Genomic DNA, 23,996 nt, shown 5'->3' with positions numbered 1-23,996 from the left:
ATAGCGATGAGGCTTTGGGCAAAGACGAAGCCTCCCTTTCGGGTAAAATGAAGGTGTTAACATGACCACACAAAATGGCTGGTAATTAAAAACCCAAGCAGGCACTATTAGACTAAAAATGAAGTTAAGGCAGTGGACTTGAAGTCTTAGTGAAGAAGGTCTAATGTAAAGAGTTTAAAATGTTTCCCGATCTAGGATAAAGGAAAAGTAGAAAATCTTCCAGGGCCTCATTTGATCAAAGCTCAGTCCCACTGGATCAAGGCTCTGTCTCAGTGGGTCACGGGGATGTTCAAAGGCCAAAACAAAATAATCCCACCATAGAAATGATCACAGCTCTTCTTCCTATCTCAAGTTATAAAACTTACAGCATTAGGGCAATGAAGGCATTCAAAGGCCACTATATATAAAGTCCTTCCTCAGTGGGCACTGCAACAGGCAGCTTAACCAAGCGCCACCACTGAGCAGACAAAACTCCTGGTTTAAAACAGAGTTTTTGTAGAAATCCTCCAAAAAGGAAGAGATCTCCTCTTCTGACTATCGGAGAATTTCTGAATTTTTCTAGCTACCAGATGTAACAGATTAAGCACGTGACATAATCATGTTCTGCCTTCTTCACCAGCTGCTCAAAAATGACATGTGCGATCACTGCTCATATCCAAATCACTCTAGGAGAAAGGTCTCAAGCATCTCAAAATCATTTAAGAGGTTCTACTTAATATGCAAATAACATTCCCTTAGCACATTGAGAGACACGCTTATACCTCTACTGTACAGGACTCAGACCGTAGTCACTGCTTCGACTTAAAGACAGGTTGTGAGCTTGATCAAATTACCTTGTCCGGCCAAGAGCTGGCTTATCTGGGGCAACCTCCACTTTATTTCCAGTCTTAGAGTTCTAGGAAGTGTGCATGAACACAGAAACAGCTCAACCCTTACTATACATTAAGATAATAATTTACAAACATCTCTCACAGCCTGTAACCCAAGGATGACAATGTATCACTTTTGGTGATGTCCACATCCCCCATGGCAAGCACACAGACTTCAGTCTGTCAACAATAGCAGAGCATCATCTGACCAGAGGGAAGAATGGGGCACCCTCCCAGCCAGCAGCCTGGCAATCAGCAGTGCGAGAGATGTCAAAGCCAGACCACAGGAGGATACAGTCTATTCGCCTTTCTAACCTAGCACTTCAGGGACCAGAACAACTAAAATATGCCCTGAGATGTAATGCTATTACAAAATCCCTCCATCTATAACCCAGTTCACTGGAGGTGAGGAGAAACCTTAATTTCAGAAACAAAGCATTTAAATGTGATTCCATCAACTCTGGTACTTTGTGCAGGAAATTCAACTTGAATCAAAGGGGGCAAATTGAGAAGTATGCCATTCCCTTCTAATGCGAGTGAAAAAGCCAGTATGCAAAAATTTTCTTGGTTTAGTTACCAGCTTTTAGTTTCAAAGTTGTCGATCTTCCTGATATAAAGTATCTGTAATTTCTGCTTGTAGAAAGGGATTCCTGAGAAATCATGACACATTATCACTATTTCTTTGATTTTGCAATCTTCAAGTCTCATAAGCCATGTCTACACTGGAAGGGCTGAACTTCTATAAAGTCCTAAGAAATCCCGAAACATAGGAATCTGAAGTGCATCAAAATTATTATTAAGCATCACAACATCCCTTCCAGTATTTGACAACTTTAAAAGTCAGAAAACCCAGGCTAAAAATGACTACTATCAGGTGCATAGACCATGAAAGAAAGGCCATTCAGTAAACAAACAAAACCAAAACTGCCAGTAAAGCATTCTGGCTTCGGACTAATTAACTTGCTATGCAAACCACATTAAATCTTTTAAGTTGGTGGTATTTGTGTGTCTACAAGTTGTGTTTTTTTTTTTTACCCAGGGAAAACCAGCCAGCTCCATTATTTAAGATTATTATGTAAGATACTCTTTTGGGGCACCCAGGTGGCTCACTCGGTTGAGGTCACCATCTCACACTTCGAGGGTTCAAGCCCTGAGTCAGGCTCTATACTGACAGCACGGAGCCTGGAGCCTGTTTTGGATTCTGTGTCTCCTTCTCTCTCTGCCCCTCCTCTGCTCTCTCTCTCTCTCTCAAAAATAAATAAACATTAAAAATTTTTTTAAGGATCATTATGTAAGATACTCTTTTACAAACCACCTAAGCAGGCAAACAAAAACACAAGGATCTCATTTAATGACAAGAACAATAATAATGATATTGACGTAGGTTATCTATTTGCCTTCTTGGTAAATAGCCACTAAATCATATTAGTTTTTATATTACTTAAAGCTGATATAACATTAGAATTATATGTTTTATAGAATATAAAAGCTAACTTTGGGAAACATTGTTACTTAGTGTTCTATTCCTCTTCTCTTTCAAAAAGACCTGAAGGCTACACTTGTGGACATTTTTGTACTTTCTTTGTAAGAGATGTACATTTAAGTCATGGTCAAATAAACTGTTTCATATCATTTAAATGCCATTCTAAAATAAAACATAATTTATTATTTTAGGAGACCATACCTAGGACTACTGACCATATTCACTGTATTTTCATGACCTCCAAATGTTAACTTAAAACAACTGTTTCCTAGATTAAACAAAAATACACAGCAATAACAGTTATACAAAGCAAGTATTTGCAGCAACAGTGTATTGAATCTTATTGCCAGGAAAGAGCACCACACATTCAGAGAACTATTTCAAACTTTTCAAATGGCTGAACCCAGCAAGGAGTAGAAAAAAGGTTACCATTCCCTAGCTAGGACTCTACTAAAAGAGAGATCACAAGCAGAATAAAGAGTGTAAGTTATAATTATAACCCGTTAACCCAGCAGCTCCTTTGACACGGATATCCGTATTTTAAAATTTCTATTAAACTGTAAATTCCGTTTGGACCAAAAATTACACCTATTCATTCATGTAATTAGTAGCTATTGAGTACTTAGTTTGTGCCGATCTCTGTAACTGATGATAGAGTACAACAGTGAGCAAGCTAGGCCACCTCTCTGCCTTTAAACTACTGCATTTGAAGATCAAGATTTGTAGATGAAAGTCTTTATTCATTTGTATTCATATTACTTGGATTTGCTTGCTCCCAAGGGAAGTTCTATAACGTAAGTCTATGCAAAGATACATTATTGAACCTCCTGGCACCTCAGTTTCCTCACCTTTCTGGATGTCAATGTACACACCTTGCTATCTTGCAGGATTATTGTGAGGATCAACTGAGAGAATGTACCTGAAACTGATTTGCAAACTGAAGATCAGTACTGTCTAAAAGAACTTTCTGAGATGCTGGAAATGTTCTGCAATCTACCCTGTCTCTACCATGGCCACGGACCACGCGTGGCTACTGAACACTTGAAACAGGGCTAGTGCAACCAAAGAACAGATTTAAGTAATTTTTATTAACTTTTCACTAATTTAAATTAACCGAAATTTAAATAGGCACATGTAGCTAGTGAATACCATGTTAGCACAGTCTACAGTACTAGTCACATGAATGGGATTATTATTTAATAAAATGAACTACCTAATGTAATTGCTCGTGCTAAGCGGATGAAAAGACTACATAGTGGGAAAATGGTGAAGTCATTCCATGACAAATTCATAAACTTGTCAATCTCAGTATTCTTAGCTGTAAATGAAAAGGTAGGATTCTGTTGTTACTAAGCACGTGTTTCTGTTTATATTCCTTCTTGGACTGAAAGAATAATATTTTATTCATCTTTGGACGCAAGCAAGGGCTCAATATATCTGGGTTGAATGGAGTCATTATGGGAGATGTGAGCATAGATGGAAATCCACCCCCCCCCCCAAAATCCCCTGAGTTACCTGGGATAAAAAGAAAAAAGTGATTGTAATTCACACACCTCCCCCGCACCGTTGACTCAACCTGACATATTTGGGCTTCTTCAAAAAACTGAACAAAATGTATCTTTCACCCAAAAACAAATGACTAGGGAGCCATTTGCTTATGAGTTACAGTTTAGAAACAACCAACTTATCTGTGAAGGCATGAAAAAGAACAGATTTGAAGTTACTTTTCACTGAATAAGGACTAGGATGGCTTTTTCTTCCATTTTTAAGTTAGTTTTAAAAACTATTCCTTCCATGTAGTATGTTTCATTGGCCTTTGTTTATAATTTATTTACATATGTCTTTTCACAAAACTGTTTCACTGTTGAAGTTAAAAACATAAAAGGCTGGCTTTTTTTCAAAGACTTTAACCTTAATTAATTTATTTCCTTCTAATAATATGGAATAAAAACTGGTAAGAATGATATCTAAGAAAATATGTCAAAGGAAAAGATTTTTTGAAGCCTCAAGAACTCCCAAAATGACACTTCAGCACATGTACTTATTGTCAGCGGAACAAAAAGAGGTGTTTGAACTAAACACAAACTCTTCCTCAGATGTGGTTCACTTTCAAGTACTATAATTGATAGCAACAGAGACAATTAGGAGGGTACTAATTTAAGGGGACTTGAGGTTATGGGCTGTTAGTCAAAAAAGTAAAACCTTCACTTAATAAAAAGCTAAGTTGTTAAAAATCGCTGTTCAAATACTGAAGTTACAAAGAGCTTGAAGAAATCTGTCAGGGCCGATCTTGGCCGAAAATAGCTATAGTCGGAATGAATGTGTTAATCTACATAGGCAGCATTTCTGCCTTGGAGAGTGCTTCAGAAAGCACCATGCAGCATGGGGGGTGCTGCAATCTCTGAGAGAGACTACAAGCTTAAACATTCCAACAACAAACCGAATTAGATGGCGACTCTCTTGGCCCCCCACTATCACATCCTATTCCTGCTGCTCCTGGTTGTCCCTGCCGTAACGCCAATAAACACCCTTCTTAAAAATAAGGAACAAATCCAAACAATTTTTTGAATTATAAGAGCCAACCATATTTTTTGTGGGGGGATAACCAAAACTCAACTTGATTTTAAGTGTAAAACACAGCATATTTTAAATTATGCACATTTTTGGGACGCCTGGGTGGCTCAGTCCGTTAAGCATCCGACTTCAGCTCAGGTCATGATCTCACGGTTTGTGAGGTCGAGCCCTGCATCGGGCTCTGTGCTGACAGCTCAGAGCCTGGGGCTTGCTTCGGATTCTGTGTCTCCCTCTCTCTCTGCCCGTCCCCTGCTCTCGCTCTGTCTTAAAAATAAAAAATAATAATAAAAATTTTAATTAAATTATGTACATTTTTATTATCAGCTTTTGGATTACAGCCATCAAGAGTCCACCCCTACTGGTTTTCCTACATCACTCAGCATAATAAACTGAACTAAGTCTCTATGATTATTTGGTATTTGGGCTGACAGAACACCAATCAATCTTAAAGTCAGTCTCAACAATTTAGAAAAACATTGTCTTACAAGGGAAAATGCCAAACAAAACAGAAAATGTAATGCAGGTGAATTATAAGGCTGGGGGCATTATCCACAGAACTAACCCCTCTCCTGCATCTGAACTACCTGTGCCACCGGCTCTTAATGGAGATAAATAAGAATCCGGTATTTGTGCTAAAAAGCGTCTTAAATGGGAAAACAGAGTGGCAGCACCGTGGAACATCCTTCCTCTAGGGAAGGGTGCTTTGTTTCATGCCTCCTGTGTGCCGAACACAGACGACACACACAGAAGTGACAGGGTCCAAAACCCCACGTGTCTGTGGGCTGCTGCAGAGAGTTCACAAGGAAATAAATGACAAGGACGGTAGAGTGCATGTGCTTCTGCTGGGACAGGAACCCAGTTCCGTGACAACACAGAGGAAGAGGACCCAAGCAACAGGGCCAGGTCAGCTTCTGGAAGGAGAAACTGAGCGGGGGACACAGAGTTGCCACTTGAGACGAGCCTCAAAGGCAGTGATTGTGGAAAGGCTCTTCAGGTGCAGGAAACAAAGTGAGTCCAGTGTGAATGGCAGTGAAAAGGTGCAAGCTGTTCTAGGGAAATGTGAAGGGAGACTGGGGGATGAGAGAAGACTTGGAGAATGGTGGAGGGACTGGAGAGTTATATTTAATTATGTAAGTATAATTAAAATGATACGCCTTTTCTAGAAAGTAGACCTATACTTCCTACAAAATGTAGGATGATGGATCTCTAAACAGAATTTTTAAAAATTAATTAAAGGAGGGAGGAAGGGAAGGAGGAGAGAAGGCAGAAGGAGGGAGAAAAGAGAGAAAGGAAAAGGAGAGGAGGGATGGAGGAAGATATGGGGTTGAGGCAAGAGCTGAAGAGAAAGGAAAAGAAGAGAACAGAAGCTATCAGAAAGAGACAAGAAGTAACTAGGAAACCACTAAGAATCTACTAAGTAAACATGAAGGGTGGGGGCCGTAGAAGCATCAGGCGGGGAAGACCAGAGCAAACTACTCCATTGTTTGGGGGGAGATACACATCAGAAAGAAATCCAGGGTAACTGTGGTATTTCCAGCCCCATCAATTTGGAAATGGGAGTACATTAGAAAGGGCGGGGGGTGGGGGGACCATTAGGGAAGGAGCTAACAACTTTAACTTTAGGCAGGTTGACTTTGAGATGCCAGTGCAGCCTCCCATCAGCTGGAAAAACAGGTCTTAGAACAAACCACTGTTTATTGTAAGATCCCCAAATATGTTAGTGGACTCATGAAAGAATTCAGGTGTTCTTCAGGCTGACAGGCTGACATCAGTGAGTCATCTAAGTATTAAAGGGGGGCTGCAAGAGGAGAAGTATTTCTCAAGTCCCTCCCTGTGGCCCCACCCCTCACTTTCAGAATGTAGGGAGACCACAGGGCTCTGAGCTCGTTTGGGGTATGCAGTACATGCACATGAGACACTCTGAAGACACTCTGGTGTCTTCTGTGCCTCACACCCGTTCCTGTACTTACTCGCGAGCAAAGAATAAAACTTTACTTACACAGCAATAGAGAACATAAATGGGAGCTGGATGCATCTCCGTAATATTTAACCTTCATAGATAAACCAACTCCTGGATTGTGCCTAGTAACCAGAAAAGAAGAATACAACTCTCTGGCCGTATATTAAATCACAAATCTCTAAACCAAAGTCCTCCAAATGAGGGGAATATAAAACAAATCTAATACATGGATAAAATGTTGCTTCATTTGGGGATAAAGCATTGCACCCTTGATTGATTAAATCAAAATCTGGCCCTTCCTCGCTCTATCGGAACTAGCTTCTGTAGCAAAAATACCAGTAGAAATGAATCACAGTAATTTAAAAAAAAAGGCAAATCAGCAACGCTATTTTCTTTTCAATGATTTCAATTATGAGTCTACTAAGTTCCAATAAGGCAGCATTACACTGCATGGACTGGATAAGAGACAATCTCAAAAAAAAATCACTGAAGTCCCCAAATTCAACGTGATTCCCAGAGGATGCATCAAAGAGCCCTGGTGTACCAGTCTTGTATCTCCTCCCTTACATGCAGTTGGATTCTCTTCCTTGTTTTTGTAGTTGAAGTCAACTCAGTCTTGTATTTGAGAAGTTCATGTTATAGTGGTTGTGAAGAAGGTTTCGGCAGCCTGTGTACCCTGGCTTACATCCCATTTACCCTACTTACACATCTGTGTGATCTTGGACAGGTTACTTGAATTCCTCTATGCCTACTTTCTCACTCAAAAAAAAAAAAAAAATGGACATAATAGTGATGTCTACATCAAGGGTTTTTATGAAGATAAGTTAATCCACATAAAGAGCTTAGATCTACATATGCATGAAAGAAACCCTTAATCAATTGTTAGCTATTGTCAGAAGTGAATCCAAAATTGGAAGACAACCCGAAAGATACGTACAATTTTGATTATATAAGTTATTGATGAGAAAAGTATGAATCAAATTAAAATACAGAAAAATAAATTTTACATCTGACTTCCAATTTAACTAAAGCCACGATCTTCTCTGATATTCCGAAAATTCCTAACACTTACTTCAAACTAAAACCATATGATGAAGAATTCAAGAGGTCTATGGTCTAATTTAGATTCTCAGAAACAGACTTCATGCAACCCGTCCCTCCAAACTTTCTTGGGGTTGGGCACTACTCATGAATCCGTGTTTCCAAACAGCTCCATGTATGCCGTAATTCCAATGACCCAAGAAACAAAATGCACTGACTGACCTGCTGACTTGATATGGTTAGCAGATTTGAGGATCATTTTTTTTTCTTAATTTTTTAAAACATTTTTTATTAAGAGGTGAATAATGCTAAATTTGATTCGATGCACTAATAACCATGGATTTCTTCTTCTCAACATTCTGCCTAGAGAGAAATACTGATATTCAAGAAAGCGATACACGTTCTTTAAATGATAGCAAGAAAACTGAAAATCAAGGAGAGATTGACATTCCTCATACTGACTCTCTTGCAACAAAGCCACATGGAGATTTAACCAACATGCAGGTGAAAGGATTAGTGAAGACAGTCAAACTACTCTACCCCCCTCCCTGGGAAGCTACACTATCCAGCTCGGCCATCTTGATGAGGAAAATAACCTGGCAAATGCCAGAACTTTACTTTGCTTGATGGCCCTAGGGTGAGCATATGTTTTATTTTGCACACTTTATTACTTGTTAAAGAGGCACAGACCTGAAAACAAGTATGGGTTCATATGACAAACATTCTGTACTCTATAGACAGTCTGAAGTGATTAAAGTCTCATTCACCAGTTGTTCTAAAGTGCAATTGTCCTCAACTCAGAAAAACAAAGAAACAGAACCTGCTAAGATCTACCACTTCCCTCCTACTCCAGATCAAAGGAAACTCCACGGCAAAAAATAAATATTTGGAAGCAAAATTCAAGAAAAGTCAAAATAAACCAAAATGAGATTAATGTTCTCAGATTTTTTTTCCCCCAGACCAAGCTGTTAACCCCCTGTTCAAATCAATGTCCTGCCATATGTTAAGGGTCTATAAAGCTCATAGAGTTAAATATGTTGAAAACACAAATACAAAGGATGACTTCCTATCTCTAAAATCTGTTCTTCCTGCTTCTAACATGACATATTGTGCAACTCTGATAAAAATATTTACAGAACAGAAATGTAGTGCTCCTAGCTCAGACACAAGACAGTAACTGGTAAGTTAATAGTGAGATTTTTCTATTAACCTTAAAATTTCATTAAAGGCCAAAATAAATTTAATAGCTGGAATCCTGTAGCTCCCTTCTGGGAGTCTTGAATAATGCAGAATAACAGAAAAGGTACACTAATAAGGAAAGGCAACATGTACCTTGTGAGCATTTATAAACTTGGGATAGCTTCAACACTTTCCCGTGGGAAGCACATCTTGACAGGACTCCGACGTTTATAACCTGATCTAAGGACTAAGAGCTCCCCCATAAAGATGACGCAAATGCCCTAATGCACAGCACATTAAGCCCTAATGAAACAGCAAAGTCGATGTTTAACAACTTCGGCCTCCATTCAGCGATGGTTTAAATATAAGCATAATAAAGCAGATTACAAAGAAAGAAGCTGTAATTACTTTTTGAAGAACTCAATCTCTTGTCCTATTATGGTCTATATGTGAGCCTCAAAGGCTGAATACAGGTAGTAAAAATTACAGGAAGGGCTTACCAATCATGTTACATCCATTATTTTAAAAAAAATTTAGGCATAACAATTGATAAAACCCAGGTTACATTTAAAAATTAAAAAACTAACATCCCAATCGAGTCAAATAGCTCTAAGCTAGCCATTATATCTTTCCTTGTTTTTCTTGGTAAAGAATTGGCATGCCTTCTGATCTCAGGGCTGGGCATGCTACCTCAACGTACAACATATGACGGGGAGGATCTGAATTCAACACTCAGGGAAGACTGTCCTAGTTTCATGATATGGCCATTTAAGGTGGCCTCCATTACCCGACTGGGGCTCTATTATCCAACTGGGGCTCTATCTAACTCTGCAGTATAAAGAAACATTGTTATTTGGTGCTATTTTTAAAGGAATATAGAATTCTTTGACTTCCCTATTTGTAATAAAATTTACACAGAAGTGAATACTTGTCAGTGCGAGTATGTCTAAACTTCAATTATTCCCACAAATACATGTCAAATAATCTGAACTTGGAACTGGAAATCTTAACATTTGTTTAAATTATTTCTTTTTCCCAATGGTATATCTTATGTTTGCAATTGAGTCAGTTCAAATTATTTAAAATCATCCGTGTCAAACTATAATACAGATCAAAGCCACAGAGTTCTTATGTCCTGTACTTCTGGCTTTTTTTTTTTTTTTTTTTTTTTTTTGCCTAAAATGTCATAAATCTATCATTAACCACCAACTGTCCTGAATGTTTAAAAAAAAAAAGGCCAGTTTAATTGAAAAAGATTAATGAATTGGTCATTCGTTACATTTATTATTAGCTTACATTACAGATTTATATAAATAATTCCTGAAATAGAATGATTACTTGTCTGTAACACTCATATTTACCAACATCTTTTTATCAGAATACACACACAGCCATTAACTTACTACAAATGTCTGACAGAACCGTGTTAAAGAAATTCTACAGTCAGCATTTTATCCTGCACAGCTTTTAGTCCCCACACAGTTCCAGAGCCAAGGAAAGAAGGCCCTCAAACAGCATTTCAGCACACAAACCCTTGCGGGTAATAAGGGGAATTTCAGATGTGCTTTTATTCAGTTTATGCATACAGAGAAGCCGCTCAATATTTATTTCAGCATAAAAGTACTAATAAGTTACTCATCTTTGGACACATTTCTGCATCAACATCTGGCATGTGCAGAGTCCTCAAGATCAGCATTTGGCCTAAAAGTGTATTTAGTGTTCTATTCCTACACTGAAAAAAGTTAACTCTCTTTAGACTTGCTTCTAAATCCAATCGTTTCTTTGAAATAATCATCTGCTTTTCCCACAGATTGCTTTTTTCTATTTTTAGCCATATTATTTCTCTGGAAAAAAAAAATTGATCTTAACAAGATTATCTCCCTGGATGCTATTTCCTACCCCTTTCTGTCTTCTTTACTGGGTGCTTCTGCAGCACTTAGTAGACAGCATAGTTTAGGATCAGCTGTTTTATTTCTCCTTCTATTAGTTCAAACTCGGAGAGCTCACACATCTGTTTTATTTCTAACATCACTGCCCAGGAAAAGTGTCCAGCTCATTCTACCCAAACATAAACTTTACTATAAATAACTAAGAACCTAACAAATAACTGTTTGGGGGAAATGGAAGTGTGTTTAAAAATCTGAATTCTTCTAAACCATCGGCCTTTAGTAATCTTCATTTTAGAGCCTTCCTGACAGCCCAGATCAGCTGCCTTCAGAACTTGTCCCCAGAGTGAACAAACTGAAACTCCTGCCGGAAATCCAGGTATTAACATCATATTACTTGCTAATTATAAAACACCAGTTCACATACTGACATTATTCACTTCTAACCCTTTTATCTATAACACGTATTTGCTTTCCAATCATGGTTTGACAGCAGAGTGTATCTGACATAAGACAGTGAAATGATCTTTAATAAGACAGCAGTTCAAAGCATGCGGCTTTCATGCATAATAACTATGTTGGCTTAATTTGCTGCTCCACAGAAATAATTCTATTTGTGGAAATTCACAAAGTAGGATGGAATTTTTAAGAGAGCTCTACAAAGATGAAACTGGCTTTTTAAGAGTTCTTCCTATCTCCCTTTGAAAGTGATAAGATTGCTGTTCTGACATTTTTAAAGGCTTGGGAAATTTCTCCTCTGATTCTTTTTTACAAGTACTGAAATAAGTTCACTACCTGTTATTTAGAATTCCTTTGCCTGCCTTTCTTAATTGGCACTAGGTCAATAAAGAGGTCTACAGCCAATGTGCTAGAGCTATTGGGTTGATCAAAATGACTGATATTTTAAGGGAATTAGGAGGTCAGATAAGTATGATGTAATTTCATTAGTTCTCTGGTACTTCTTCTAATCATTCCTAAAGAAGGTTAATATTAAACCTAATATGTTTTGAAATCCTCTGGCCGCATAATACAATAAAAAACTACAGATGGTAACAGAAACGAATACACTTTCTCAAGCTGACCATGAGTACTGACTAGGCTAAAATTGCTTAAAATGAAATGAATACATTTCTTTAGCGTCAGTTCTGCCTTTCATTCTATTTGAAATGGTAGATTTTTTTTCCATTTCACATATGCCATAAACTAAAGACAGAAGAGTAGATCAAAAAGGTATGCCAGTTTTAATAAAGGCAGAAATCTAAATTACTGCTAAATGCTTTCATAAATTACTATTTTCCTTAAATGCGGAAAGGAATGCTTTATTGGCCTGCACCAAGGTCATTCTGGTGTCCCTACTACTTACAATCACGTTGACTTCTTTATAATCAATGTAAACTTTTATTTCCAAATTTTCATTTGCAATTAGGTTGCTTTTTCTGGAGTATATCTGTGTAACTGTCCATATGACCCAAACCGAGTCCAATTTGATGCCAGGCCGAGTATAAAATTAAATCCTAATGCAAGACACAGGAAAGATCCTCACTGAAGCAAAGACTATAGCAAAAGATTTCTAATCTAAGATTAGAACAAAGCATATACTACTATCATGTGAAACTATAAAGATGAGTGCCATTTTTGGGAAGACTGTGAAAACACCAAATTACCACGAAATATTTCTAGAAATATGAAACCTACCTAATCCCGTGAAAAGGCTTTTCCCAACCTAATAGAGATATTGGGACTATTTTCCATGATAAGAGATTAAAGACCCCTCTGAATACACATTTGGATAAAATGGCTATGGAGTGTGTCCATCCTCCCGCTGAATCTAGCAGACTACCCCTTTGGTTCTGGGAACTTGATTTTACCATGCGTGCAAGAATTCACACTTCATTACCAGTAACCTTTTCTGTATAAAGAGAGAACAACACAAAGCACAAACCTGTACATCATAGGTCCCATTTAGTAAAACAGGCCTTGAAGAATTGATGTCCTGCAGCACACCAGAAAGCACGGAACGGTTGACCTTCTGGAAGTCTTTGGAATGGCTGAACTGCACCATGTTATGAAGGGCCAAGATTTTGCTGTCCAGCTCAGCATCCTGCCTGGTGCGGTTATGCAGTCCTAAGTGATACTTTCGGAAGTGCTTAATCAGATCTGTGGGGTCATTGCCATAGTAACCATATCCACAGATATTGCATTTAAAGTCCTGAAGCTCTGGAGACAGAGGTGCCGGGTCTGGGTTGTCATTTACCAGTAAGTCGGTTTTGGATTTATTCAGTCTTACACCCCCATCTGAAGGCACTTGTGGGTTTTTGGAGGCCACTGAAACTGGGCTTGAGCCTTGACAATTGGCTTGACTACTCTGCGCCTGCCCTGTTTCCTCCGTGGCCTTTGGTGACATCTTATGATCTTCCTTCGTCTCCAATAAGTCCCCTGCTGGGGTGCAGGCCGTATCTTGAGGGTCATCTGCCTCTGCTCGTTGAGGAGACTTCAAGGGCTCACAGACTCCCCCCACAGCTGGAGATGAGAAAGCCAACATATTTCTATCTGTCACCTCATCATGTGGATGCGAGGGAAGGTTTCCTCCTTTACTGGGGCTTTCATAATTGAAGCCAGCCTTCTCACTCAGGCTGGAGCTTTTGGGGCCCTTCTTGCTGCTAGAGGATGAATCTTGGCCATGCAAGCGATGTTCCTCCTTATTATTCAGTTCTGCAGCATCACTCTGATCTGTATTTTCTGACATCTGATCTGCAGAAAATTCTTTGTTCTTTCCAGACACCTTGCTTTCTGTACCTATAGGCTCCAGGGTCTGGCCCTCGCCTTCGCTAACAACGTTTCTCAGAGGGGGGTTCTTTTTCCGGACCATATCTGTAAAAATGCAAGGGAAAAGGAAATGCGAGGTTATTTGAAAGTTGCAGAGATGCAACCTAATATAGAACATTTTACTTATTCTTACTTGAGGCTTTTTTAAGGTGCATACAAAAATCTTCCTCTAGGGAAAAAAAAATGTTTGAAAAATAGCAAAAAAAAAAAAAACCCACCTGAGACTAAAGCAAATATTTACATTTAGAATTATTTTTGTCATAGAGTGGCTCATTTGCTATTTTTAAATGGTTTTATGAATACCAAAATATTTATTGTCATTGATAGCTCTATCTTTCCTATTATTCTTGTTTGCCAATGATATTTTTTGCTCACTTTCTTCAGGTACAGTTGATGCTGTATACATGCTTATTTATAAACCTTATATATTATGTATAATATATACACATGCTATGTTTATGAAATATATATGCATTTATGTTTACAGAATATATATTACACGTTTATTTATATGCTATGTATATAAACAACATAAATTGGAATTCAATATGGTTATATACTGTGCAACCAAGCTATAAATGTAATTTCAACCAAAATATCCTCATAGTCAAAAGACAGAAACAGCATGTTATAAACAAAGTGAAAACTGCCCTATTACTTTCATGAATGGAGGGTAACAAATGTCTCATCTCTGTCCTACCGATAAATTTCTTTAAGCCCCAACTGGAGAGCTTGCCTGAAAGTTAGGAGGAAAACCTGGTCCATATCAGAGTGACCAGGTTGGCTTTTACTAGGACTCTATGTAGCATGATGGGGAAGCTAACTAAGTCCTGGATTCTTAGCACAACCAGGTGGAAACAGTACCAATTTCACCATCAGGAGCACGCTGGAGATGAACTAAAGTAAACTATTAAACTGAATCATACGACGCTGTCATTTTGTAGCTTGGAATGGCCAACTATCAGCACCCTCCCCAAGGTTCACCTTCACATGCTGCCTCGACTGTGCCTTTCAAGTTAGTGCCATCAAGGAGAATGGTCAAAATAAGAATACTGTGACAAATTCCCCTACTGGAGTCTAATGAATCAGAACTTCAGTATGAGGAGATAAGAAACAATTTGTGGTGTGTCCATAAAAAAATGCAGCAACTAAGACTAGTCCAGAACCGAGGTTCATGGCTTATGTCCCCTTAATCTCCCAGCCGAAACACTGCAAATGCCGTCAGTTGTCACCCCAAATGTCCCATAGGAAAATCCACCTGTGACTGACTAATAAGACAAGTCCTCTTTACTAGCTGACTCTGCCACAGGGGCAGATTTAACAGAGTTAGTTACACCATGATTATCCAACATGTCCTGAGAAAATCCAAATTAATAACACGTTTTAGTCATTCTCATCTGTAATTTCTCACAAGTGCTGAGGAGCCACACTGGCTTCGGACATATATGGATGTACCTTCATTTCTGAAGAGCTGGTCAAGCAAATGTGTATAATATGAATCACTGAGCCAAGTTAATGCCCTGGTTGACTATAAAGAATCATTTGCAAGGGGAAAATTCACTTTACAAAAATAATGTCAAAAAATATTAACTGCACTAAAGAAAGTATACTCTTCTTTTTAGTACAACAATAACATGAGCCAACAAATACGCACAGAGTCTGTATATGTTCCTCCTGGAACAACAACAAAAACAAAAACATTGATAGGATGAAGGATTGAAGTTTCAGGTACCACTGATGGTCATGAAGCCATGTAAACCTGCCTGGTCAAGGCAGGGAGCAGGGAGTGAGTCTTCACCTTGGTGTCTTTATCATTGGGTCCTAAAATAAACTAAGCTAGGTAACCACTGCTTATTAAAAAAAAAAAATGGAACACTGGTCAGCTTATTTTTATTTATCTATTTATTTATCTATTTTAAGATTTTTTTCCCAGTAATCTCCCCATCCAACATGGGGCTCAAACACACGATCTCGAGATCAAGAGTTGCACACTCCACTGACTGAGCCAGCCAGGCGCCTCTAACGTATTTAGTTTTTAATGTTTGCATGTTCATGTCTTATTGGTTGATGCCAACACTTTAAGAGAACCCTGGTCCTCTGTCAAAAGTGACAGAATTTGGGAACTTGAACCAACACATGGAAGAGTGGAGGGCAATTTTACTGGTAGTCAACAGAAGGAAAACTAAACATGAAAAAAAAAATAATAAAAAGGAAGTTTAAGAAACCAGTTATTATTTAAACAAGAATTTGAATTAAAAAAAAATGCTGTTCTTACCATGGCCTAAAGAAAAAGACATCCTAGTTTATAGAGTATCAGCCATTACTACACATACAAATGTAATGATTCGCTATAGCATCTCTTGCCTTTCCCTCCAGAATTTCGTGTTTGTTTTTTCCATTACACATAAAAGTCTTTAGGAACTATTGCAATTTAATCTTTTCTTGGACAAATACTGAACAACCATATCATTTGTATTTTAAGATCATCTTCTTAAGGGAAATAAAACCTAACAGTAATGCACCCCAATGAAATAAATAAGGTTACACAGAAAAACAGAAATCTATATGAAAGGCAGGATTCATAAAGAAATGAATATGAAATAACCCAATTCGTTAAGATTTTCTTTCCATTAAAATGAAGAGAAAATGGTTTCTGTCCATATATTAATGTCAAGGTGATTAGAAAAACAGCAACATTTTACAGAGCAAGGAACTAAGATAAAATACTTAACAGTGAATAGATATAAATATGTTAATATGGAAAAATTTCACTTGTTTTGCAAAACAAAAAAAAAATTAGACCTTGTTGATTTATTGTTATCATGAAGAAAAGTAATAGGTCATAGTTTAAAAACTACTGAACCAGCAATTACAGTAACTAAGAGAAAAAATGATTTAATTAAATTTTCATCCTTTCAAATTTCAGTTCCCTCTTCCACTAAGAACAGAACTTTGGAACCCATATGACTCACTGACTCCTCATGCTGAACACAGCCCTTAAAAATATACATCACAAATAATGTTAAACTGCTAAAACTTCAAAGAAGTATCAGAAAGGTCATTCGTGTTTTCTTTTTTGTTGTGGGTGGAAGGGGCATGTTCTTTTTAGTTTCTTCAAAAAAAAAATAATCCTGGTTAATTTAGTTGACTATACTTTGAAGTAGTTATAGAAAAATAATTTTTTACTGGAATTATATCACCATAACTTTTGAGAATGACATATTATGTAAATATAAGCACATTTGCAATACTTCTAAGTAAAAGAAACTCCCCTAACAAGTCATAAGTTAGATATCGTAAGACTATAGCCACCCTCAAGTTATTATCTTTAAGAGACATAACAGATTGCATGATGTTTTACTGCGTGCCAAGAACTTTTCCAGTTAACATTTTCACTTGAAAAAATAGATCACATACTTGTAAAATCATACCCAGCATTGACTTCATAAGGCATGTGGCTTTAGAGTGCTTTCTACAATTATTAATTCTATTAGTCAACTAGCAGGAGGCTAATGCAATTGTCTTAGAAGACGCTCGGAAGACACAGAAGACATTTTGAGAGCTGATCTGTACATCTGCAAAACAAAACAAAAAAATATTTTCCTTCCTAAATGATGTAAATAGGCTTTAATGTATCACACCTAAAATACATTTATATGCCAGCACCGCACGCTGCTTGAAAGATACCTAATAAATGCATGAGCAAACCTTGAGCAAGATCTTCCCTCCCCTGGGTTTTAATAAAGCAGCAGGAGAAGAAGGAGCGTGATATAAAAGATTACAGAAGTCATTTTCACAAAAGACTGTGATGTACGATTTAACCTCTAAAACTCCCGAAGGCTAAGGACCAGAATACTTACCTACGCTGGGGTGGGGATAAATGCTCTTGGTTAGTAAACATGGAGGGGAAATGCTTCTGCAAAAGATATAAAGTGTATCTACTAATATTGTACAGTCACAGCTGAAGACAAGAAGTTGTACCCATTGCCAATGTCTTCCAAACTCATAGTAGCAGTGCACACCAAGTGGCCGAGAAAGGAGTCCCTGCAATGTCATTGAGAACTGAGATCTACGTAAGCCTTCCGAACCAACAGTTACAGAAACATGACACGCTAGAACACATGCCATCTTTTTAGCTATTTTTAGTAATCTTTTATTTTTGCTCTTGATATAGAAGTTCATAAAATCATGATGAACCATCATTATAACATCATCTTTATTATCTAAGTGAAATTATTGAGGCAGATATTATAGTAATGGTCATAAAATAATTGAGAAAGAAAGAAAGAAAGAAAGAAAGAAAGAAAGAAAGAAAGAAAGAAAAGAAAAGAAAAGAAAAGAAAAGAAAAGAAAAGAAAAGAAAAGAAAAGAAAAGAAAAGAAAAGAAAAAGAAGGAAGGAAGGAAGGAAGGAAGATAACCACATCAAGGAGTGTTCTGGCAACTTTATTTTAAACCTCTTCATTCAACTATGTAGTAATATCCCTCATACTGACTACCAAAAGTAGTTCAAAATGCCAGTTTACAGTAGGCCTGCTATAAATGACCATTTAGATAATGGGGCTAAAGTGAACTGGATAAGGAGGCACTGAAGAATTTAAGAGCTACAAGACTCAAAATTGCTAACTCCTCTCTATTTAATTGTGAGATTAAAAGCTCACCTATGGGCTAGGGAGTAGGTGAGGTGGAAACAGTGAGCATACCCACCTTCACATCATTCTCCACCTACGCAAATACACGTACACTCCTCCAACAGCGGATATAACATGAATATATATTTTGTGTCAAGATATTTAAGTGGGTTAAAACATGTTTAGATTCCTAAAAATGTACTATTTGTAGTTTCATCTCTGAGATATAAGACATTCCATTTGCAAAAATCCCTATTTCTATTATTAATTATTTCCTCCTAAATTAAAACAAATCTAAAGGCTTTCTTTGTATTTTTTTTTAAAAAATTGTTTTAAATGTTTATTCATTTTTGAGAGATAGAGACAGAGCGCAAGCAGGGGTAGGGCAGAGAGAGTGGGAGACACAGAATCTGAAGCAGTCTCCAGGCTCTGAGCTGTCAGCACAGAGCCCAACGTGGGGCTTGAACTCACAAACCGCGAGATCATGACCTGAGTCGAAGTCAGACACTTAACTGACTGAGCCACCCAGGCACCCCTTTGTATTTTTTATGAAAAAGAAAATTATTATAAGAAACAATAGGATACTGTACTGTTCCTATGTTACAGTATCAGTGGAAATAATCAGCATTCGAGCTTAAAATATAATTCTGATAACTATCTTATCTCACAATTAAAATTCTTAAATATATAAGAAAAAATTCCTTTTTCTATAGAAGACTGTGACTCATGTTCTCAGAATGGCATCTTCACAGCAAACGGAATCTGAGTTTTCTATTATTTCTAGATAATTTGAATTAACCATTAATGATTTAGCTTTATTTCATATATATATATGTGTGTATATATTTTTGTTTATATATGTGCATATAGAGAGAATTCTTTGAATTACATTTTTTTCACACATACATTTATGAAATACTTGTTCCAAATAGCCTTGCAATAGGTAATCAAATGAATTATTCAGTCAAAGAAATCCACTACTGCAGTAATTTAAAAAGAGAGCTAACACATCCATCCAATACAGATTAAAACAAGAATTTATTTCCATTAGATGAGAAACTCCTTGAAGGTAAGAGATATAAATTCCTATGCTATTTGTAGCATCTTGACCCTAAACAAAGGAAGGAAGAATGTCCAATTATATGTCCAGTTTCTGAAGTAGATTCGAATCACCGGCTGATGTAATCAAGGGCAGGCCCCTTCACTTCTCTGAGCCTCTGTTCTTACTCGTATGAGGGAATTACAATATATGATTGCTAAACTTTGTGCCTCTAAGATTCTATAATGGTTCTGGTTAGTGGCTTAGGCACTGTATTATTACCTTAGAAAAACTCTATCCAATTTCCCTGAAAGACTACAAAATATGAAATCATCAATAATTAAGGATGGCATAAATACCACTGAGGTCTACCATTCACTCAGTTATTCATTTCCTCCAATATTCATGCATTCAATAAATGTATACCCTGCCTAAGTATGTGCTAAACATCCAGCAAGATGACTATAATTTTACTATTATTCATGTTAGAGAGAAGGATATCTTTAAAAAGAAAAGGAAAATATTATAAGGAATCTTTATTTCTCAAGAAAAATTAAAGCCTTTGAGTATCTCTTCAAATACCATTTCAACTGAGTGCAGTTCCAATTGATTAATTCCTTGGATGGATGGATGGATGGACGGATGGACGGATGGACGGATGGACGGATGGACGGATGGACGGATGGACGGATGGATGGATGGATAACACCTCAACAAGGCTAAAAAGTTAGAGTACCGAGTCTATATAATTTAACCTCAGTCTCAAATCCTGCTGAGTATGATTCTTATTATAAGTAGCAGTTCTTGTCATCATAACATATAATACCAGATGACATTTTCTTATTGTTTTTCCAGATAATAAAACTTTCAAGTGTTCAAAATCAAAGCTAACACAAAAGGAAAGATGTGATAGTCTTCTCCTTAATATATGCTTCTTCCATGCTTGTTTGGATCAACAACCTAGGAGTACTGGGTTATTAATTACACATTTCATGTAGCTTTTATAAAAAAAAATTAAAAAGAAAGAAAAAAAGCAAATTGTTTCTTTTGATCAAAAGTTTCCCACAAAGAATTTAAAGAATTAAGCAAGTGATAGCAAAATAAAAGGAAGGTCAAGTTTGGGGCCTATAGCAAACTAGATAGCTTCCATATGAACGACATATAAAGTTCAGTTTTTAAAGAACATATGTGTTTGCTCATTGGTTTAAAAAAAAACACAAAACCTTGAATCCTGTCTACTCCATATATACAGATCAAAATCAGATTGCTTAAGTGAACTATAAAATGCAAGAGAACACTGTTTATCCAAATCATAAACCCAAGAATTGCTGAAGGAGTTTAAATGTTTTCTATTTCTTCAGATTCTAGGGCAATACTTCAATGGTAGATTGCTCTTTTTTGTAAACTGCTTCTATCTTCATAAACCCAATGTCAGATCCTGTTCTTTGCTATCCATGTCTATTTAATCTGCTCTCTCTGAATTGATTGTTCCTGAATCTTTAAAGGTATTTTCAGATATCTTGAATCCTGCTGAGATTTAAATGTCATCACCTTCAAACAACTCCCATCAAATAAATCTCTTATTAATTCACATGAAATTAATCCAAAAGGATCACTTCTATTAACATATGCTTGGGAGCACAAAGCCCATTAATAGTCATCTGGACACTCGAACCAACCCAAGACTCGCTGAGATAAAATGCACATTATTTAGATATCCTCTTTCAAAGAGTTTTGATGTTAGCCCAAACACATTTTATTAGGCTTTTATTTCATTGAGCTATGCTCTCTATATTTTAAATATCTCATTTCAAATGTACTAGTCTAGGTAAAAGGAGATAGTCTGGTAAGTAAGTAATAAGGTCAGATTTGCCAAAATGAGTTTCCAAATATCCATATACATCTTGGGGAAAGGATTTCATTAACCATTTTACTTTTATAAGAAAATTACAAAACATTTTTTTTTTGCTTTTAAAAATTATATGCCAGAAGTCTAATTGAAACTGTAATGTATGTGAAAAAATGAAGCATGCACCTATTTCACTAAAAAGAGTAACTAAAATAAAGCATGAGTTATCAAAAGGAAAGGGGAATTGATTATTTTTGCTTTCATAACAGGTGAGAGGCAAATGTATTAAAAATTCTGCTTTGAATAAGATCACAATTTCACTAAGCAAATTAAGAAACATTATCATTTGTCTCCTCACACATATGTCATTTTTCCTTTTGTTTTCTTTTCTCTCAAAGGAAAAAAAAAAAACAATTAAAATTATATACAATGGTAACTGTTGGTTCCAACAGTCCAATCTGACTTTGCATGTGTGCATGGGGCAGGTGTAACTTCATCCTTCTTTGTTAAACTTAGAACATTTCACCTGGTTGATGGGCAAAAAGCCAAACACAGCACATAAGTTCAAAAAGAATAGCTCGTGGAAAAGTATAAATGCATCTATCTCGGTGGTTATGATATGAATTAACATTTTATTTGTATGTAAATGAGACTTCCATTGATAACAAAAATAATGAATGTCAAGATTTGTAGGAATGCCTTTGACTTCTTCCCTACATTTGCTGAAGAACATGTTTGTATATTAAGGGTAGTTTAATTTTAATATATCGGTGTTGCTTTGTCTATTTTCCAATCTGTTATTCAATAGAAAAGAAAATCTCAATTATTAACTCAATCCAGCAGTATAACTGGCTAACATCTGTCTCAGTTCTCCCATAAGAAATCTGTGTCAATCATTACAAATCCATTTGGTAAATTAATATGCATATACAGTATAGTGAATTTAATGAATGCATGCCATTAAGATTCAGTAAGAAAGCTCACTGTCTTCACGGCATAGATAAGCTGAGTGCATTAGGCAAAGTTTTTGTTGTTTTTTTAAGTGTGCCATACTAGATCCAAGATTAAAACAAATATCATGAAGGCATATTGAGAACTTGTACTAGTAACATACGTAAAGAGAGAAAACATATATGTGTGTTAAATATAAACTTAACACAATGTAATATTCAACATATATGTTATACATAACATGTGTGTTAAATATGTATGTTAAAAAGCCAAAGTGAAGGGAAGTAAGTTTGCACCAGGAAGCCAGTAACTTGGAAACCACTCTGCTCATCTCTAAGGTACCTCAGAAAGCAGCGCAAAAGGCCTCACCTATCTGAGGACCAGGAGTCAAATGAGTAAACAGAAATGGCCAATGGGTAAGGCACAAATACTATGAGGAATCAGCAGCAAATACACACCGGCAATGAAAGGGAATTAGAAGTAAGTTCAGAGTACAACTGTGCATATAAGTTCCAAAAGGCCAGGGATCTTTGTTCTATATGTATTTTTAAAGGTCCATTTAAATTAATACACATTACCGACGGATGTCTTTTACAATGTATAACGCATACGCACTAATGATATTAAATCTGGTTAAATACCATCCCAGTCCATGCTGACTGCTTAACATAACCAACTTGGCATCATTTTCCCTTCTGATAAAAACATATTATATTCACACACACACGTTGGAATTGTTTTTCTCTTTTGTTTTAAGTATATTGAATGTTTCCAAAGAAAACTGATTTTTAAAAATTTTTAGGGGCGCCTGGGTGGCGCAGTCGGTTAAGCGTCCGACTTCAGCCAGGTCACGATCTCACGGTCAGTGAGTTCGAGCCCCGCGTCGGGCTCTGGGCTGATGGTTCGAGCCTGTTTCCGATTCTGTGTCTCCCTCTCTCTCTGCCCCTCCCTCGTTCATGCTCTGTCTCTCTCTGTCCCCAAAATAAATAAAGGTTGAAAAAAAAATTTAAAAAAAATTTTTAATTGAGAGCAACTTCTGATAGGATAGACTAAACCACTTTTTCCTGACTCCTAGAATGAGAAAAGTTTATGTATGAAAGGAGGAAGTACACACAGATTCCTTCCATAATTGGGATAGGTAACAGGCTTAGAAACTTTCACCTTTTTGAATAAACCATTATTTTAGGACATTCTGCCTATGCTCATCCCAAGTTTAGCTGGGCTCTGTCTAGGATTTTATTATGGTCAGTGTTTAAGCACAAATGATAAGAAATTCAAAAACTTCTCCTACATTCTTCCCATGATATTAGTTGCAAGCAAAGAAATGAATTTTGCAATTCATTTCTTGATCAAGTGAATTTTAGTGGAAACTGTATACATTATATACCCTCTTCGGAGATCCACATTGTACATTAGCAATTACAGGTCCAAAAAGTCCTAGAGGTTGTGGAGTGGTGGAATCTGTTCAATTTGGATTGGAATTTCCCAGTCTTATTTGGCTTTATGTCACATAATGCCATTTACCAACAAAACTAATGGACACAACACAGTGGGAGATGCTAATCTAGATGGTAATTTTCTTCCTTGAAAATTACTGATTTAAAAACATATATAATCTTTTTAAACACAACAGTATTTCTTCATTAACTTGGCAAGAAAACTAAGATGCTTTATTCTGAAGTGGATCATTTTGAAGGGTTTGTTTTTGTT

General features: G+C 36.8%; 1 protein-coding gene across 5 annotated transcripts in view; it reads right to left on the bottom strand.

Moving 5' to 3' along the window:
- TRPS1 (transcriptional repressor GATA binding 1) overlaps nucleotides 1-23,996 on the bottom strand; it is a 258,348-nt gene that overhangs the window by 196,300 nt on the left and 38,052 nt on the right. For 2 of the 5 annotated variants that reach the window (XM_045453862.1, XM_045453863.1), the window contains exons 2-3: nucleotides 17,236-17,393; nucleotides 12,935-13,863 (exon numbers count right to left, since the gene is read on the bottom strand). In XM_045453862.1, coding sequence (XP_045309818.1) covers nucleotides 12,935-13,863; nucleotides 17,236-17,272 — 966 coding nt within the window. In that variant the 5' untranslated portion in view covers nucleotides 17,273-17,393. The remainder of the gene's footprint in view (nucleotides 1-12,934; nucleotides 13,864-17,235; nucleotides 17,394-23,996) is intronic. The other 3 variants (XM_045453866.1, XM_045453865.1, XM_045453864.1) reach the window with 2 other exon arrangements.

Source organism: Leopardus geoffroyi, chromosome C3 (genome assembly GCF_018350155.1).
Source record: "Leopardus geoffroyi isolate Oge1 chromosome C3, O.geoffroyi_Oge1_pat1.0, whole genome shotgun sequence".
NCBI classification, from domain to species: Eukaryota; Metazoa; Chordata; class Mammalia; order Carnivora; family Felidae; genus Leopardus; species Leopardus geoffroyi.
Note: the sequence above shows the minus strand (reverse complement) of the source record. Positions and strands in the feature narration are given on the sequence as shown.